This window comes from Chiloscyllium plagiosum, unplaced genomic scaffold (genome assembly GCF_037043375.1).
Source record: "Chiloscyllium plagiosum isolate Xiang-an unplaced genomic scaffold, Cpla_swu_hap1 HiC_scaffold_11, whole genome shotgun sequence".
Taxonomy (NCBI): domain Eukaryota; kingdom Metazoa; phylum Chordata; class Chondrichthyes; order Orectolobiformes; family Hemiscylliidae; genus Chiloscyllium; species Chiloscyllium plagiosum.
The window spans coordinates 30,742,844-30,763,049 of record NW_028270149.1 but is presented as its reverse complement, the minus strand read 5'-3'; the positions used below and the strand labels follow the sequence as shown (position 1 = coordinate 30,763,049).

Genomic DNA, 20,206 nt, shown 5'->3' with positions numbered 1-20,206 from the left:
ATGTAGAGGTCAGTTCACCATACGACCACTGCGCTCCACTTTATCGGTGGGTTTAGTAGGTTGGAGTTGGAGCGAAGGAAGCGGAGGCTGTTTTCCCTGGAGCATTGGAAGTTGAGGAGTGACCTTAAAGAGGTTTATAAATTCATGAGGGTCATGAATAGGGTGAATAGTCAAGATCTGGATAGGGGAGTCCAAAACTAGAGGGCATACGTTTAAGATGAGAGGGAAAGATTTAAAACGGACCTAAGGGGCAACATTTTCACATAGAGCATGTTGCATGTATGGAACGAACTGCCAGAGAATGTGATGGATGCAGGTACAATTACATTTAAATGGCATCTGGATGGGTATATGAATAGAAAGGGTTTAGAGGGATATAGGCCAAATGCTGGCAAATGGGACTAGATTAATTTAGGATATCTGGTCGGCATGGACAAGTTGGACTGAAGGGTCTGTTTCTGTGCTGTACATTTCTATGACTCTACTGTATGCTGCTGTATCTCCTCCTTCCCTCCCTTCCTCTAACACACCAGCCTAACTTAAGATTCCCCATCGTCCTAACCCTGAATTTGCATTTTCTATTCATTTCACTCCCATCTCCCTAAATCTCCAACCTGGTCAGAGATGTTATTACACACCTCTGGAGCAGGTGGGTCCATATTCACCTTTTCTCCTGAGAGTCTAATCCTGCTATACTGTTAACAACTCAGCTTCCTCTCCTGGCTTCCATGGTAGCCAACATTACTAATACTCATCTCTCCTCAGATGCTGTGTCTTGCCATTCAGGTCACCATCATTGTCCCTCTCTTCAAAATAACAATCCTTGAGCTCTGTGTCTTGCAAATTACTGCCCCATCTACACCCCCACACCACCTTAAATATGTTAACCTTTCCCAAATCCATGCCTATCTTCCTCAGACCTTCTTGTTGAATCACTACAATTGAGTTTCCAGCCTCATTAGAGTGTCAAAGTGGCTCTTACCAAAGTCACAATGAAATCCTGGTTGAATGCAACAGAAGTGTACTATCCCACCTCATTATTTTCAAACTGTGCACAACCTTTGGCATAACCGACTATGAATTTCTTCTTCTGCACCTTTCTATCATTGTCTACTTCAGTGCGATAGTATTTCCCTGGCTCCTTTCTTATCTATTCCTTCAGAGCCAGAGAATAATTTACAATGGCTTCTTTTTTCACTCTAATGATTTGCATTTGGCATCACCAAGTATCAATATTTACTCCATTTTCTACTCATTTACTACCTTCTTCATTCAAAATCAACTTCATTCAAAATCAAGATGTCAACTTCCATATGAAACCTGGGACTCCTGTGGTGTAGTGGCACTGTCTGTATTTCTGAGTCAGGAGGTCTGGGTTCATGACCCACCTGCTCCAGAGGTGTGTAATAACATCTCTGACCAGGTTGGTTAGAAAATATGACCATATGAATGCTAATGGACAGTTCATCCAATATCCAGTATGATGAGAAGAAAATTCCTGCAATTAATAAGACATAAATTAGAAAGGCAGAAACCATTATTTCCTGTTCTTATAAGAAATTGAGTTCCCTTGCACCCTGATTCCATTCCTCTCTTTGCCAACTCTCCAAGGCTGGAATAGATTGTTCTCAATTTTGGTCTTTATATTTGAACCTGAAATGAACTTGCTATCAGTCTTCCATGTTGTCACTATCACTACCTATTACCACCTCCATGCCACTGGCAAATCACACCTCCCTCAGTTTCTTTGCTGCTCAAACATTCATTCATTCTATCAATACCTCTAAACTTGATTGTTTTAATGCATTCCTAGTCAGCCTCCCATCTAGCCTCTGTATATTTGAGGTAATTCAAAACTTTGCTGTCCATATCTTAACCTGTAGTAAGTCCCATTCAGCCTCTGTTTCTCTGTGCACTAATCAACATTGGCTTCCCATCAAGCAAGACCCCAATTCCAAAATTCTCATTTTAAAAAAACAATTCCTTCATGCCCTCATACCCGTCTATTCCTATAACTTCCATCAGCCCTACAAACCCCCTAGATCTCTTTACTATGCCAATTCTGCTCTCCTAAGCATTCCCAATTTTAATCACTCATCTGTTGGCAGCCATTCAGTTGCCTAAGCACTAAATTCTTGATATCTTTCCTTCTCTGCATCTCTTTATTTCTTAATCCTTCTTCCTTCCTTTTAGATCCTCCTTGTTTCTTTGACCAAGATTTTGGTCATCTGACTTTATGTAGCCATGTGTCAATTTGTTGTCCATAATGTTCCTTCAAAATGACTTAGAACATTTTATTATGTCAAAGGTGTTATATAAATGCACAGGGTTATTGTTAATAACCAGGATCAGCCTTTTGTCCTTTCTCTTGCGTATATTACTTGTATTTAATGAGATGCTAATTCACAACTTTTTTTCCCAGGCACCATATTTTGTTGGACAGTCACAAATTACAGAGAAAAAACTCCTTGCTTTTTGCTTTTAAAACTTTGAGTTGTAGAAGTATTTTACTAGATTTATGGCTACATATTATGTTTGATTTAGGAATAATTTTATCCTCAGTCAAACCATTCAATTGAAAATTGAAGATTAGTAGGAAGCCAGAGGATTGAGAAACCTTTGAAAATCAGCAGAGAATAATCCAAAAATGCAGTAAGGGAAGGCAAGATAAATTAGTAGAACAAGCTCAATAGTAATATTGTAAAAGATTGCAAGACTCTTTTCTTGCAGATATTTGAAAGTTAAGAGAGAGGCAAGAGTGAACATTGGACTGAACTGCGAAATGAGGCTGGAGAAATAGTAATGGAGAGCAAAGAAATGGCAGAGGAACTAAATAGGTACATTGCATCAGTCTTCATGATGGATGACACCAGTAGCATATCAGAACTTCAAGAAAGTCAGGGCAGAGGTGAGGCAGTGGCAATCTCTAAAACGCATGTGCTGGGGAAGCAGATATGTCTGAAGGTGGATAAATCACCCAGACCAGACAGACTACTCTGAAGGAGATAGCTGCGGAGATTATGGAGACATTGGTGGTGACTTTCCAGGAATCACAGGAGTCAGGGAGAGTCCCAGAGAACTAGAAAATGGCTAATGTAACACTCACATTTAAAAAGGGAGGGAGGCAGAAGGCAGGAAACTATAGGCCAGTTAGCCTAACCTCAATCATTTGTAAGATTTTAGAGTCGATTATTAAAGATGAGATTGTGAGTACTTGGAAATGCATTGTAAAATTGGGCTGACTCACCAAGCTTCATCAAGGGAAGGTCATGTCTGACAGATCTGTTAGAATTCTTTGAGGAGGTAAACAGTAAGTTAGACAAAGGAGAGCCAGTGGATGTGATCTATCTGAATTTTCAGAAGGCCTTTGACAAGGTGCCATACAGTCGCCAATATTGTGAGGGGGAAGATACTGGCATGGATCAAGGATTGGCTGCCTGGCAGAAGGTATCTTTTAAGTATGGCCTTGCAGTAAGTCTGCAGTAGTGAGTAGAGTGGGTTCTTTCTTAATTATATGTTTTATTGAGATACGTCTCTTGATTAAACTTAAAATATAAGCCATAAATATTAATTTAACCTGGAGCAGTGTTTTGCAGAGGAAGAAGACAGTGCTGTTTTCTGGGTCTGAAGATTGAAAGAAGCAAAAATGGCCTTTATGCTCTTCTTGTCGGATGTGGGAGTTTAGGGATAATTTATGGGTTACTGAGAATTATATCTGCAATAAATGCCATTGGTTGCAAATCCTATTGGATCGAATGGATTGGTTGAAGAGACAGTTAGAGGCAGTGAGGAATTTACAAGAGCAAGAGGGTGTGATGGATGGCAGTTATAGGAAGGGGAAGGTTGCAGACACAGTCACATAAATGGATTAACTGCACGAAAGGTAAGAGAGGTAGGTAGTTCATGCAAGAGTCGCCTGTGGCTTTCCCCATTTCAAACAGGGACCCAGGGAGATAGTGAGAAAAGAGATCTGGTACAGTTGAGAACGAAAGCGAGTCAAACCGTCAGGGCAGGCAGGGATAAAGCAGCTCAAGGTAGGACTGATAAATTAAACTGCATTCATTTCAATGCAAGAGACCAGCAGGGAAGGCAGATGAACTCAGGGCATGGTGAGGAACATGGGACTGGGATTTCATAGCAATTACAGAAACATGGCTCAGGGATGGGCAGAACTGGCAGCTTAATGTTTCAGGATACAAATGCTACAGGAAGGATAGAAAAGGAGGCAAGAGAAGTGGGGAGTGGCGTTTTTGATAAGGGATAACATTACAGCTGTGGATATTCCCGGAAACACATCCAAAGATGTTATTTGGGTGGAACTGAGAAATAAGAAAGGAATGATTACCTTATTGGGATTGTATTATAGACCCCCTAATAGTCAGAGGGAAATTGAGAAACAGAATTTGTAAGGAGATCCCGGCATCTCCAAATCATAAGGAGATCTCAGTTATCTGTAAGAATGATCAGGTGGTTATGGTAGGGGATTTCAACTTTCTAAACCTAGACTGGGACTGCCATAGTGTTAAGGGTTTAGACGGAGAGGAATTTGTTAAATATGTACAAAAACATTTTCTGATTCAGTATGTGGATATACCTACTAGAGGAGGTGCAAAGCTTGACCTACTCTTGGGAAATAAGGCAGGGCAGGTGACTGAGGTGGTCAGTGGGGAGGACTTTGGGGCCAGCGACTATAATTCTGTTAGTTTTAAAATAGTGATGGAAAAGGATAGACCAAAACTAAAAGTTGAAGTTCTAAATTGGAGAAAGGCCAATTTTGATGGTATTAGACAACTACTTTCAAAAGCTGATTGGGGACAGAAGTTTACAGGTAAAGGGACGGCTGGAAAATGGGAAGCCTTCAGAAATGAGATAACAAGAGTCCAGAGAAAGTATATTCCTGTTAGGATGAAAGGAAAGCCTGGTAGGTATAAGGAATGCTGGATGACTAAAGAAATTTAGGTTTTGGTTAAGAAAAAAAAGGAAGCATATGTCAAGTATAGACAAGAAAGATTGTGTGAATCCTTAGAAGAGTATAAAGGTGTATACTTAAGAGAGAAATCAGGAGGGCAAAAAGGGGACATGAGATAGCTTTGGCAAATAGAGTGAAGGGGAAGCTGAAGGATTTTTACAACTACATTTAGGACAAAAGGGTAACTAGGGAGAGAATAGGGCCTCTCAAAGATCAGCAAGATAGCCTTTGGGTGGAGCCGCAGGAGATAGGGGAAATACTAAACAAGTATTTTGCATCAGTATTTACTGTGCAAAAGGACATAGAAGATATAAAATGTAGGGAAATAGTTGGTAACATCTTGAAAAATCAAGATTAGAATGGTGCCTGAAAAGCATAGCAGGTTAGGCAGCATCCCAGGAGCAGGAAAATCAATGTTTTGGGCAAAAGCCCTTCATCATCTTGAAAAATGTCCATATCAGAGAGGAGGAAGTGCTGGATGTCTTGAAATGCTTAAAAGTGGATAAATCCTCAGGACCTGATCAGACCCTAGATCTCTGTGGGAAGCATGGGAAGTGATTACTGGGCCTCTTACTGAGATATTTGTATCATCGATAGTCATAGGTGAGGTGCCGGAAGACTGGGGGTTGGCTAACGTGGTGCCACTGATAAGCCAAGGAACTATAGACCAGTGAGCCTGACATCGGTGGTGGGCACGTTGTTTGAGGGAATCCTGAGGGACAGGATGTATATGTATTTGGAAAGGCAAGGACTGATTAGGGATAGTCATGTCTCACAAATTTGATTGAGTTTTTTGAAGAAGTAACGAAAAGAATTGATGAGGGCAGAGCGATAGATATGATCTACATGGACTTGAGTAAGGCATTCGGCAAGGTTTCCCATGGGAGACTGGTTAGCAAGGTTAGATCTCATGGAATACAGGGAGAACTAGCCATTTGGATACAGAACTGGCTTGAAGATAGAAGACAGAGCATGGTGGTGGAGGGTTGTTTTTCAGACTGGAGGCCTGTGACCAGTGGAGTACCACAAGGATCGGTGCTGGGTCCACTACTTTTAATCATTTATATAAATGATTTGGATGTGAGCCTAAGAGGTACAGTTAGTAAGTTTGCAGATGACACCAAAATTGGAGGTGTAGTAGACAGTGAAGAAGGTTACCTCAGATTTCAAAGGAATCTTGATCGGATTGGCTAATGGACTGAGACGTAGCAGATGGAGTTTAATTCAGATAAATGCATGGTGCTGCATTTTGGGAAAGCAAATCTTAGCAAGACTTAAACATTTAATGGTAAGGTCCTAGGGAGTGTGGCTAAACAAAGAGACCTTGGGGTGCAGGTTCATAGCACCTAGGAAATGGAGTTGCAGGTAGATAGGATAGTTAAAAAAAGCGTTTGGTATGCTTTCCTTTATTGATCAGAGTATTGAGTACAGGAGTTGGGAGGTCATGTTGCAGCTGTACAGGACATTGATTAGGCCACTGTTGGAATACTGTGTGCAATTATGGTCTCCTTCATATCAGAAAGATGTTGTGAAACTTGCAAGGGTTCAGAAAAGATTTACAAGGATGTTGCCAGGGTTGGAGGACTTGAGCTATAGGGAGAGGTTGAATACGTTAGGGTTGTTTACCTGGAGCGTCGGAGGCTGAGGGGTGACCTTATAGAGGTCTATAAAATCATGAGGGGCATGGATAGGATAAATAGGCATTTTTTTTCCCCTTGGGATTGAGGAGTCCAGAACTAGAGGGCATAGGTTTAGGGTGAGAGGGAAAAAATATAAAAGAGACCTAAGGGGCAACTTTTTCATGCAGAGGATGGTATGTGTATGGAATGAGCTGCCAGAGGAAATGGTAGAGGTTAGTAAAAATTGCAACATTTAAAAGGCATCTGGATGGGTATATGAATAGGAAAGGTTGGAAGGATATGGGCCAGCTGCTGGTAGGTGGGACTAGATTGGATTGGGATATCTGGTCGGCATGGACAAGTTGGACCGAAGGGTCTGTTTCTGTGCTATATATTTCCATGACTCTATGAATACAAGTGTGAGCTTATGCACTTTGGTAGGAAGAATAGAGGGATAGACTATTTTCTAAATGGGGAAAGGCTTTGGAAAGCTAAAGTACAAAGGGACTGGAAGTCCAAGTTCAAGATTCTCTTAAGGTTAACACACAGGTTCAGATGACAGTTATGAAGGTAAATGAAACTTTAGTATTCATTTTGAGAACAGGATGAATAATGCTGCTTTCATGATACAATATTGGGATTCTGATCTGTGTCAATGCTTCTGATAGCCACAAACATGCTCATGAACATTAGAATCCGAGAATTGTTTCTTCAGGATTAAAGGCAGCTTATCACTTAATTTACAAATTTACAAATATACTGAGTATTATGAAAAAACATTTTTCAAAAATGATGATTTTGGTGTCACCCTATAATGTTAAAACAAGATTATAAAGAATTGACAAAAAGATTAAAATATTTTAAAATAATTTTTAAAATCCTATAACCAACAGCACTTATAACATGACATAGATTCTCATTCTGTTAGAACAGTGACTCAACTATGATGAAGCTTTGCTTAAAATTCTGAAAAAGTGCCGTTAACATTTAAAAAGAAACCTACAGTTTTGAGCATTGTCAATGCTTGTTGCTGCAGAATGCACTCAGAATGTCAGTTGGAGGTCAAATTTGACAACAAAGATACAGTTACAAAGAAAGAGAAGTAAAACAGGAGAAAAACTAAAAAAGAAAGAAGAAAATACATTCATGGAAGATCGATCATAGGGCAAGAAAAAACACAAAGCAAACATTGAGTGCAATGAAAGGGAAGCAAATGGTCAGGGATAAAGGAAGGAAAGTCACCGTGAAGCAGTACAAGTAATAAAATAAATAGAAATGATGTGAAAAGCAATTGGGAAAGAGAGGTAATGAAAATAATGAAATGGACTGAAAATCCAGATAAAACATAATAATATGAAAACAAGTGATGGCGTCAACAAGTAAGAAGCGTAGAAATCAGCGAGAAAAGAAAAACAGGAGCAGGTATAAAACAGGTAGAGCTCAAATGAAAAATAAGAGGGAAATAAAACAAAAGTGAGATTCAAAGATAAGGCAAATACGATTAATTCTGAAAAGAACATTATCAGCAAGTGAAAGACAGAAAAGTCAAAAAGGAGTAACAGAAGTTAAGCTTTCCGAATTATTAAAGAATAATAATAAATGATTGGTTATTGAATTCTCATTATATTTTGCTTCAGTCAGAAACGATCGACAAAAGCAACTTAGGAACAGAGTTATAGGTGTGCATATCAAAGACCTGTACATAGCATGGCATGTAATATTTCTGTAATATTTCAGCAGGATTTGATTTGACCGGAGTTTGCTAATTTTGTTTTAAGTCAGTTGATTTGACAATTCTGGGTCAATGGAACAAATCGCGATTAGTATTTATAATAAAGTTAAAAATCACACAACATTAGTTGACAACCACCTGATGAAGGAGCAGCTAGTGATTACAAATAAACCTGTTGAACTATAATCTGGTGTTGTGTGATTTTTAACTTTGCCCACCCCAGTCCAACACTAGCACCTCCAAATCATGTTTCTAATAACGTTACTTTATTGATTTAATTGAAGTAAACGAATCAAGCAGTGCACAGTTGTTCATGTTGTCCAGTCTGTGTCCACTTTCATCCTTCCGTTTGAGTGCTCCTCCCACTTCTTTCTCTCCAGCTTTATTTTTTTAAAGCTTCATTTTCGCAAAGTTAGTCACCATGTTGGCGGGAAACACTTTTTAAATCTGCACATATAGAGTCATAGAAATGTACAGCTCGGAAACAGACCCTTCAGTCCAACTTGTCCATGCTGACCAGATATCCCAACCCAATCTAGTCCCACTTGCCAGCACTTGGCCCATATTCCTCCAAACCCGTACTATTCATATACACACCCAGATGCCTTTTAAATGTTGCAATTGTATCAACCTCCACCACTTCCTCTGGCAGCTCATTTCCCTCAGCGTGAAAACGTTGCCCCTTAGGTCTCTTTTATATCTTGCCCCTCTCACCCTAAACCTTTGCCCCCTAGTTCTGGACTCTCCCAACCCAGGGAAGAGACTTTGTCTATTTATCCTATCCATGCCCCTCAATTTTATAAACCTCGATAACGTCACCCCACAGCCTCTGATGGTCCAGGAAAAACAGCCCCAGTCTATTCAATCTCTCCCTATAGCACAAATTGTCCAACCCTGGCAACATCTTTGCAAATCTTTTCTGAATCCTTTCAAGTTTCACAACATCCTTCCAATAGGAAGGAGAACAGAATTGCAAACAATATTCCAACGGTGGCCTAACCCATGTCCTGTACAGCCGCAACATGACCTCCCAACTCCGGTACTCAATCCCCTGACCGATAAAGCAAAGCATACCAAATGTCTTCATTATCCTATCTACCTGCGACACTACTTTCAAGGAGCTATGAATCAGCACTCCAAGGTCCTTTTGTTCAGCAACACTCAATACGACCTTACCATTAAGTGTATAAGTCCTGCTCTAATTTGCTTTCCCAAAATGCAGCATCTCGCATTTTCTAAATTAAACTCCATCTGCCACTTCTCAGCCATTGGCCCATCTGATCAAGATCCTGTGTAATCTGAGGTAACCTTTTTTGCTGATCACTACACCTCCAATTTTGGTGTCATCTGCAAACTTACTAACTGTACTTCTTATGCTCATATCCAAATCATTTATATAAGTGACGAAAAGTAGTGGACCCAGCACTGATCCTTATGGCACTCCGCTGGTCACAGGCCTCCAGAGTGAAAAACAACCCACTACCACCACTCTCTGTCTTCTACCTTCAAGCCAGTTCTGTATCCAACCAGCTAGTTCTCCCTGCATTCCATGAGATCTAACCTTGCTAACCAGAGTCCCATGGGGAACCTTGTCGAATGCCTTACTGAAGTCCATATAGATCACATCTACTGCTCTGCCCTCATCAATTCTCTTTGTTGCTTCTTCAAAAAACTCAATCAAGTTTGTGAGACATGATTTCCCACACACAAAGCCATGTTGACTATCCCTAATCAGTTCTTGCCTTTCCAAATACATGCACATCCTTCCCACCACCGTTGTCAGGCTCACTGGTCTGTAGTTCCCTGGCTTGTCCTTACTACCCTTCAAACGTCAGCAGTGGAGAGGTCTGGATCAGCATTCACATAGCACCTTGGGCCTTCTCTCGAACACGACATTGGTTCTGTTTGACACAAAGGTGCATAAAAAGCTCAAAATAAAGATTTGATCTTACCTGCTAACCTATGTCCTAAGCCTAGCCAGCAATTCACAGTATCCTACTGGCCTCTGTTGCTTTAACTGTCCGTAATGCCTTGGGCCGTGAATCGACATCTCTGCCCTTTCCCATTAAGGAGTCATCTCACTGAACTGCAGACCCAAATCTAAAATTAAATTCGCACTGAGTGAATATTTGTGATCTCAGGAAAATTAATATTTAATCCTCAATCTTCTAGGCATTCATAGTGATTGTTGCAGTGTGGTGTATTCCGATTGTCTGAAGATACCCTGTTCAAATACAGCAACCCTGCATATTTCTGTTTTTGCATACAGGTTTTACCTAGGACATTGCTGGTCTCTGCTCTGCAGCAAGACAAGGGGATTGGGCGCCGGGATTATTGGACTGGGTTCCGTGCCAGAAATTGGGTGGGGATAGGCTCTCTCTTAAATAATTGCACTAATAAAGGATGAGCTGGATCCGACACTAGGATGAACCGCGGGGAAAAGTAACCTGGAATCCCCGTGTATAATCATTGCATGTCCTCCCTTTCAGACAATCTGTTACCGGGCGTTCGAGTTGGCTAAACTTCGAGATTGAGAATGATATTAAAAATGCCACTTCATAACAGCGCGATAAACGGGCCCTTTGAAAGAGCCAGAGGCGAATTGTTTGCGGTACGTTTTAAATTGTGGTTTGCAACAACAGAAAACAGACACACGAAAGAGAATGGGTGTGAGTGGAATGGTTCCATCTGTATTCGGTGCAGGAGCTATTCCTGGGGATAATCTATTTGCTACCTGGCTGCTTTCAATGACCTTGGGATGTGTCTGCAGAGGATGGGCGTCTGGTTAAGAAATCTTGTGAATGAAGCTCGGCTGGTTCTGATGTGTGTGTGTGTGTGTGTCTGTTTGATATTCTCATCACAGCCTGTGATTCAGTCAGGGAGCTGATCACAAGAAGTGTATACTTTTGACGTCAGAGCGGAGATTTATCACCACCCCATTTGGGCATCGCATCCACCGCATTCAATTCACCAAATCTAGTGTTTGATTAGCAATGTCAGCCACTGAATAAACCTGCAAACCGGAGCAAAGATCCTCCCCATCAGAACCGATTAAAGCCCAGACTACCAGCATCGAGAACGGAGCACAGGAGCCGGTAAGACTTAGTCCAGTTTCTGTCCTGTTATTAACATTGGAGGCTAAACGGAGAAATGTAAGGTTTCAAACTATATAGCGTTATATATCTTTTTAAAAACAAGTCTTAACTTTATTTCAATTCCGCTGTTATATTAAAGCATCAAAAACGTATGTATAAGATTTTACAGCATAGATGATTGCAAAGCCTTTCAGTGTTTAATATGAAGTGCCGGTATATTTAAGGTACTTATGAATTGCACATGGATTCAACAATGCTTGTGAATCGTCATTATTGTACAGGATAGAATGTCAGTATAAAATGTAAAAGTCTTTTTTAATTGTATGTTGAAGTATGCCATGCTGTTTGCATTTGAAAATCTAGACTGCTTTCACATTGTTGAGTAAAACTGCACTTGTTCGTGCCACCATTTAGTTTAAACTAAGCTGGCTTCACTCTCTATTAGTCCCCTTTCTTCTAATGCACACCATGGGGTCTAACTCCCTGCTACTGTAAATGGGTGCTTATGGGAATTTGCACCTTTTCCACCAGGCAGTTGCTACGTCACTATGAATTCTATTTTAACGGGTCTTTCTTATTGTGGGAACAACTGTCAATAAATGTTTGCCAGTTCATACACAACCCGCTGCAGCACAGGGCTGGATTCTTGGCAAGCAAGTGTGTTTTAGATGCCTTGTCCCTTTTGCCTTTGAACTATCTGCGTTTGTTCTCCCCTGTCCTCAGATGATGCTTTTCATGCCTCCAGTTATGAATGGTCAGGCCCGAAACAACTCGAAGCAGTCCCTCAGTTGGCTCTCCTCAGACAACAATAACTCCTCAGTCACAACCTCCGACCTAGCCACCGAGACAGTCAATCCGTGGGACATCGCCCTGTGTGTGGTGGGGACTGTCATCTCCTGCGAGAATGCCATCGTGGTGGCCGTGATCTTCTACACGCCGACCCTCAGGACTCCAATGTTCATCTTGATCGGGAGCTTGGCGTTGGCTGATCTCCTCGGAGGAGTGGGCTTGATCCTCAATTTCATTTTCCTTTACTTGCTGAACTTCGAAGCCGCTAGACTGGTGTCGGCCGCCCTTCTGATCGCTTCCTTCTCGGCTTCAGTCTGCAGTTTGCTTGCCATCACCATGGACCGTTACTTGTCTCTGTATAACGCACTGACATATCACACAGAAAGGACCACCACGTTCACTTACCTTGTACTGTTCGCCATCTGGGTCACATGCATCAGTCTGGGGTCACTTCCCGTCGTGGGCTGGAACTGCTTGGAAGACGAGACGTCTTGCAGTGTCATCAAACCCATCACCAAGAACAACGCCGCTGTCCTCTCGGTCTCCTTTCTGCTGATTTTCGCCCTGATGTTGCAACTGTACGTTCAAATCTGCAAGATCGCCTTCAGGCACGCTCAGCAGATCGCTGTGCAGTACCATTTCGTGGCCACCTCCAGCACCTCGACCAGGAAGGGGATCTCCACGTTGTCGGTCATCCTCGGCACCTTCGCTGCTTGCTGGGTCCCTTTTGCAATCTACTGCTTGATTGCAGACTCCAGTTACCCGCTGATTTACACCTATGTCACCGTGCTACCGGCGACTTGCAATTCAGTGATTAATCCTATTATTTATGCATACCGGAACCCTGACATCCAGAAATCGCTCTGGGTCGCATGTTGTGGCTGTATCTCATCTAATTTCTCATTTAGACCAAGGTCGTCCAGTGACGTATAGTGTCTTCTGTTTCGTGGGATTTTATTTTTTTTAAAACAATTATTATTTGTAATTTTTATTTTTTTACTGGAAGTTATTTTCAAAGAAGTACACATTTTTTATTTTGCCCGCTGTATAAACCATGTCCAACAAGGGAAAGTGTGCTTTTCGAGAGCAGCTTTTTCCACATCAGTGCATTCTCGTGATATGCGCCCCCAGCGGTTTCCAGTAGAATTGTGATGAGAAACTGCATTATTCCAGACGGGGCAAATGCGACTTGAATTGATGTAAAGATACAACATATCCACTGATGAACTAGCCCTGTGTGGGGGAAACATGTTATTTTGTTCCCCCCAAAAGTCTGCCACTTAGAGATACGGGCCATGTTTAGGAAAAGGGTAGATATTGTTGGAATGTTGTAAGGGTCACTTTGTACCTTCCCCAGCGGTCCATGAACACTAATGGTTACTAGCCTCCAGTTTAAAGCACTATTGGTCTGTGATGCACTTTAAACTACCTAAATTGAGAGCCCAGTGCTCTAAACGTCTTTAAAGATCTACCTAGTGTATTGTGATAAGAAAACAACATGATTTATTTATGTAAATGTATCTGTCCACCTGTCAATCCCACACCTACCCATCCACTATTTATCATTAGTTGAAGCCTGAAATTCCAACTGTGACGGGATTCTATTTTCTACAGTGGAGGTTTAACTGTTCACATCCAATAGAAACTGCGCATTATATTGGTCACAAGATTGTGAGAGTGTCAGGATGATTTACTGTATTTTCCAGTTGATCCCTGAGCGTGATGTGGTCTGGTGCAGTGAGCATTATCCCGCAGCAGCGCAGTTTCATCTTCAAGCGCACCTTGGTCCCTTACTGCGGCTCTTTCCTCCTGTTTCTTATTTGGGGTATCTTTTATTTTCTGATTTGTACCAATACCTCAAATTGTGAGTGTTCATGTCACCCTGTGAGCGAAACCCCTTGCCTTTTGGGGGTGGGTGGGGGGGTGGTGGGAGCTGACCAGAGTAGAAAACCCACTCGAAATGGCAGTTTTTAATCATTAATAAATTAGCACAAGAAAGTTCATCCAGTGTCATACTATTGATTACCCTCTGAAAATAGGCTGAGGGATACAGATAGATCCTTTCCCAGGAGTCATCGTGCACTTTGTAATTCTGTCCGTTTATCAGTAGAGACAACTGTAGACATAAAGTCCTTTTGCCAATACTCACCACTCTGAATGAGGAGCCCCATACTCAGAGCTACAGTTCACTCAGTATTTGCCAACGGTTTTGAACCTGCCCGAGTAGGTTTGTTGAACTAGATGTTTCCTCCCCACCCCCCACCTTAAAATTGCACTTTATCAAACAAGAGTAAATTTTTAAAGACAAATGTCACTTCCTGCACTGTCAAATGTCTGAGAAGCCTATTTATCTGCTGAGATGGATTTATTTTGTTATTGTTACATATGACTGTAAACAGCATTAACGACCTTTTTGCAAAGGGTAAATTGGATTAAAATAAACAATATTTTAGGAATCAACCTTTTGTTCTGTGTTGCTCTGCTGTCGATTGTTTGCAAATGGGTAGCAGTCTGCATGATTGGAGCCTGCGCATTGAGTTGCTGTAACGACCTGCAATGCTGATTTATCGCCCGAGTCAGATTCCAGGAGCCTTCGTATAGTTCGTCAAATTCTTGTTCCCATCTCGGATTCTCTGGCCTCATTGCCAAACCGCTAGGTCAAAGCCAGGCTGATTGGAGTGCCCATCAGTTAAGCGCGTCAGGAATACATAAGGTGTGATATCCAGTGGGCAACCTCGAGAATTTTGCGCAGTCAGTTCCGAATGGAGAAATATTCCCGTTTGAAGACAGAGCCTCCCATATACGGAACGTGTTCCCCCTCCCCACCCCCTCTGGACTGACGTCAATTCAGCCAGGGCCCGGGAGTGTTGGCAACGCGGGCAGACTTCAGATGTGAAACCATGTTAACCTGTACCCTGTACGCATTGCAAATTACTTGCGGACATTCCCTGAGCCTTTGGTTATTGTCGCCCAGTGATTCATTGCCCACCTGCCGCCCCCTCTTGTCCTCAGTCATTTGAAGTCCAGAAAGCTGAGATTTCTTCTTGTGCGTGTTTGACTTTCAACTAAGGACAGAGAGATGAAACATGAATGGCTCTATAATAGATACCGCAGCTTTCGACCGAGGTCATGTATTTTACCAAATGCCAAGCAGCATTTTAAATAAGCATAAGGGGAGCCGGTAGCGCAGTGGTATTGTCCCTAGTCTAAAGATCTACAAAGGTTCGACTCTCACAATGGTGAAATTTAAGTCCAATTTTAAAAACCTGAAATTAGAAACCTAACTGTAGCAACTAATCTTAGGAAGAGAAGAAAATGTGTGAAGCAGTGTAATCGATTCTTAAATTCCCTCTGGGCAACTAGGGATGGGCTGTTCTGAACATTTGTATTTCAGATAATTTATTAATAAATTATATTTTACAAAACAATATAGGGGTGGAAAATGACTCGGCAATGCCGACATCCCATGAAGAAAAAATAATTTAGTTATATCAAATTCAATGTTTTATTGCATAGATCATTGGGAAGGGAGACATCTTTTATTTTTTTTAAAAACTGAGTTCAATAATGCATTTTTGGGGCAAGAAAACATTTTCTGGAATGCACGCTTTAAATAGCAACAAATAATTTGGACAAAGGCACTTACATGTGATTTAATGGTAAAGGCAATTTCTCTCGACTAACCCATTCAAAATTAGAAAAATGAATTGCAAGTTCATAGCACATTTAATATTGACTGACTCCACTACTATGTTGATAATAGTTGATATTGGGGTGTTCGTAGATTGCCAAAGCTACCCTTAATACCAATACCATGAAAAAAAGTGTTTCTGCACCTAAATCACTATTTAGCAACCTAAACCTGTTGGACTATAACCTAGTGTTGTGTGATTTTTAACCCTGTTGGAAGTGTGCATGTGTTGGGGGTTGGGGGTCCTGGCAGAGGTGGTTCAGAGTTTTTATTATTAATTTCAGAGATTTGAGTGTCACTGGTTTGGGATCTAGATGGGGTTTGTGTGGTAGCAGGAGGAGTGGAGAACTGTGTTAAAACAGGTACAGGTTGGCCATAAATGATTCCTGCAAAATCCATGGCAAAATGATTTGTCAGCACTCACAATCTAAGTGTGAATAAACTAAATATAGGTGGCTAACATTGTATGGAACTGAATTCTAATATTTAAACATTCTCAATATGGAATGCTGCATGTGGGGTGGGGTTATAAATTTTGCAATATAAAAAGGATTTTCTACATTTTAAGTATGAGCACAATATTTGACACTAATCATACATTTCTATATTGGCCATAGTAATACATTTTTGTTAAAAAGAGGCATCAAGTCAAAGTTTTTCATTTTGTACTCAGACTGAAACATAACCAATTTCAGAAATGAAACAATAATTTCTGCAACATGAGAAGAGGGTGTTGATTTTTGAACTGAAGTGGCACGGATGATTCATTCTTCTTGAGTTATTTGAACATTCTATATTGAAAACAAATAAAATTTAGATTCTTCAATAACAAATTAATGACATGAAGTGGTGAACTCTCCACGAAGAGCTCTTCCCTATAATTCAGGGGGAAAAAAGTGAAATTTCCATGTAATAGGGCCATTTTCCTTTAGGCACCAAAGAGCTGTAGAATGTCTCTAAATTAAATTGCATATACCATAGTGACCAGAGAAGTAGTGTTGGTTTCTCAGACACTGTTAAATATTCTTAAGAAATGGCTAAAGAATTTCTCAGAGCTTTTCATGAAGTTGACCACATTTTCTTCTGTATCTTTCTAAAAGTTAGCTTTTTCGTAGTCGGGTTGAATGATGCATGAGGGTGTATAGGATTTGGTTGAGGATTTTGGGACCTTACCAATTTTGTTTACCAATGGTGTTGAGCACATTTCTACCATCAATGGTTCTTTGAAACATCAATAATTAGAATCAATAGATTTTCTTTTCTACTTTGATTTCTTATCTTATTTATTTTTGTTAAGGTAGTGAAGACTAAATTGCCACACAAGAGACCAGTTAGGAGGAGTTATTGAACCATTAGGAGCCAAAAGATTAAATTGACATCTGTAGGAAAAAAAATTAGACTCATAAGTTTATACAGGGTTACTCGAAGAGTGTTGTTCCTGTCAAAAGGTGAAAAAAATGCTAAATGGGTATGAGTTAATAAGACTAGCTGCTTGGAAGTCAGGACTTAGAATGTCCTGTACCTGCAGTGGAGAAGCGTGATGTGTCTCCTTACTTGCCACCCTGTCCTTCTCTCCTGCCAATCCTAATGTCATGCTCCCATTCCTTCTGCAGACTAAGGCATTTCTCTATTAAGATGCCTGCGATAAAGTGCTGCTTTATGGTGCCTCCTGGAAAGTTCTCTATAAGGAGACATAGCCATCTCTGGAATAAATATTGCTGGAGTTTTGCCAAACCATCCCAGAAAGTCTCCCAATGTTAGCGATTCTCTTCAGTGTAAATAATGAGGTTAAGTAGTGCATATTCCTTTAAAGTGATGCTCAAAATTAACAGCAATGCCACATTTACTTCCAAACAGCTCCCATTTTTTTGTTTATCAGGAGCAACATTTTGGTTATTTTCAGGTTAGCTTGTGCTGTGTAGAACAGCACAACTGCAAGAGACCAGGTTGTTGTTTAATGAACCACCTAGAGTATTATTTTAATTGAAAAGAACCCCTGAGCAAGATGTGTTTGTTACTGTGCTCAAATCCCATAAATTATAAGGATGAAAATAAATTACTGAAGGAAAAAAAATGGAATATTGCCACCATGTGGTTAAAATGTGTCATAGCATTTCGAAGGAATTGCACCCAGTTCAGTGGAGCAGAAACAAGCATCACAGCCGAGTGTAGCTACAGCTGTTTTTACCGTCTCCAATAAGGAGGAGCATTGGTTTCATGTTCAGGTTATAGTCCCAAAATGCCTACCTTCCAACCATAGGTCAATGTGCAATCTTCTGTAACTGATAAACATTTCATTAGGCAACACTGATGTAAATTAATAACTCCCTGTCGTCAAATAACATACACAGGAAATTCCCAAGAATGCAACCATAAAAATAACTGATTAAACTACCATACCTTTGTTTCTAGTTCTGTTTCAGCACCTAACAGCTTTGACAGGATATGGAAAATTGTGGTGCATTGCTGTTGAAAATGATTGTGTGAAATCCTGAGAGTCGAGTTTTGGAGCAAGGAATATTATCATGTTTCAATGCTAATATATATATATATATTTATGTTTATCCTCTCATTCCCTTGACAACAGCTTTAAAATGGATTGCACATACATGCAGGTGCTTGAGAGCAGAATTAAAATGAGGAACTAGTTTATTCAACTGGCACAAACATGATGGACTGAATGGTCTCTTCCTCGCTGTAACTGTTCTGTGGTTCTATTTATCCTTTGGTTGTGAACTTAAAGAATATTTTGAATTTCATTCTATCATTTCCTGCAGTGGATAGTTATTCTTAGCGCTCCTTACACACACACACAAATTGAGTAGTACCTAGGGTCACTAGATGATGAACTTGGCAAAAAACATTATTGTAACAAATAGGTTAAGATTACATAGCCCCGGCTACAAGCTAAAGCTTGTCACTGGGACTCAAATACCTTGTGAAGTGCAGAGGTCTGGGTTTTTTTAAAAAGCATCCAATAGAATTTCTGTTTTGCCTTAAGAACGCAAGGACAGTTAAGTCAGCTTCACTTGATGGACGTCGGTCCAATAAATCCAATCTTCTTAGCATATTAAAAATAAAAACTGCTGGAAGTACACAGCAGGATAATAAGTATCTGTGGGTAGAAGAAATGTTTTCATATTTTGGATGCATCCACATCACAGAGGCTGACTGACCTTCTGAAGGGCAGTTGGGGACACACAATAAATCCTTGCCAGTGGTGATCACATTTCAAGATTTTTTTTGAAGTGCAATTTTCTTACATTTACTGCACAGACATGAGTGAGAAAAGTAGTTTCAGTTCCATGTAGTTGATGAAAAAGAGTAAAACAAGTTGTGCTCATTTGTGTGTATAGCTCCAGAGAGATCCAGCTTTTTACAGCTTTTACTGTTTCTCTGATGATTCCAGAGATTTTCCTTCAGTATATTAATCATCCCATCATGGCATATGATGAAGTGATCCAGATATTTTGCTGATAACCATTTGATAAGTTGTTGCAAACATCTGCTATTCTATTCTGAGATCCTTTCTAATTTTTTTTCAATATCTTCACTAGATGCCATTTTGCCATATTGAATTTTGAAGCATCTCTACAGTCAGATTTCCATTTCAGCCACAGTACATGAATGACTGTGAAATTCAAACAAATCCTCCAACTCATCGTTCTTGGATCTCTCTGCAGCCATATAGACAAATGTGTACAATTTCTTTTACTCTTCTCCACCAGTTGCATGGGAACTGAATAAGTTGTTGTGGTTCTGTTCGCTGAGCTGGAAATTTTTGTTGCAAACATTTCGTCCCCTGTCTAGTTGACATCCTCAGTGCTTGGGAGCCTCCTGTGAAGCGCTTCTGTGGTGTTTCCTCCGGCATTTATAGTGGCCTGTCCCTGCCACTTCCGGTTGTCAGTTTCAGCTGTCCGCTGTCGTGGCCGGTATATTGGGTCCAGGTCGATGTATTTGTTGATGGAGTTTGTGGATGAGTGCCATGCTTCTAGGAATTCCTTGGCTGTTCTTTGTTTGGCTTGCCCTATAATGGTAGTGTTGTCCCAGTCGAATTCATGTTGCTTGTCATCTGCGTGTGTGGCTACTAAGGATAGCTGGTTGTGGCGTTTCATGGCTAGTTGATGTTCATGGATGCGGATCGTTAGCTGTCTTCCTGTTTGTCCTATATAGTGTTTTGTGCAGTCTTTGCATGGGATTTTGTACACTACACTAGGGCAAGCCAAACAAAGAACAGCCAGGGAATTCCTAGAAGCATGGCACTTATCCACAAACTCCATCAACAAACACATCGACCTGGACCCCATATAC

At 40.7% G+C, this 20,206-nt stretch overlaps 1 protein-coding gene across 1 annotated transcript; it reads left to right on the top strand.

The window, feature by feature from the left end:
• Positions 1 to 11,231: 11,231 nt before the first annotated feature.
• LOC122557328 (G protein-coupled receptor 12-like) lies at positions 11,232 to 14,658 on the top strand. Its single transcript, XM_043704915.2, has 2 exons — positions 11,232 to 11,415; positions 12,139 to 14,658. The coding sequence occupies exon 2, from the start codon at positions 12,139 to 12,141 to the stop codon at positions 13,135 to 13,137; it is 999 nt and encodes a 332-aa protein (XP_043560850.1). The 5' UTR covers positions 11,232 to 11,415; the 3' UTR covers positions 13,138 to 14,658.
• Positions 14,659 to 20,206: the final 5,548 nt, after the last annotated feature.

Bases quoted from the DNA above. Each gene is read 5' to 3' on its own strand.
- LOC122557328 (XM_043704915.2), top strand. From the start codon at position 12,139: ATGATGCTTTTCATGCCTCCAGTTATGAATGGTCAGGCCCGAAACAAC.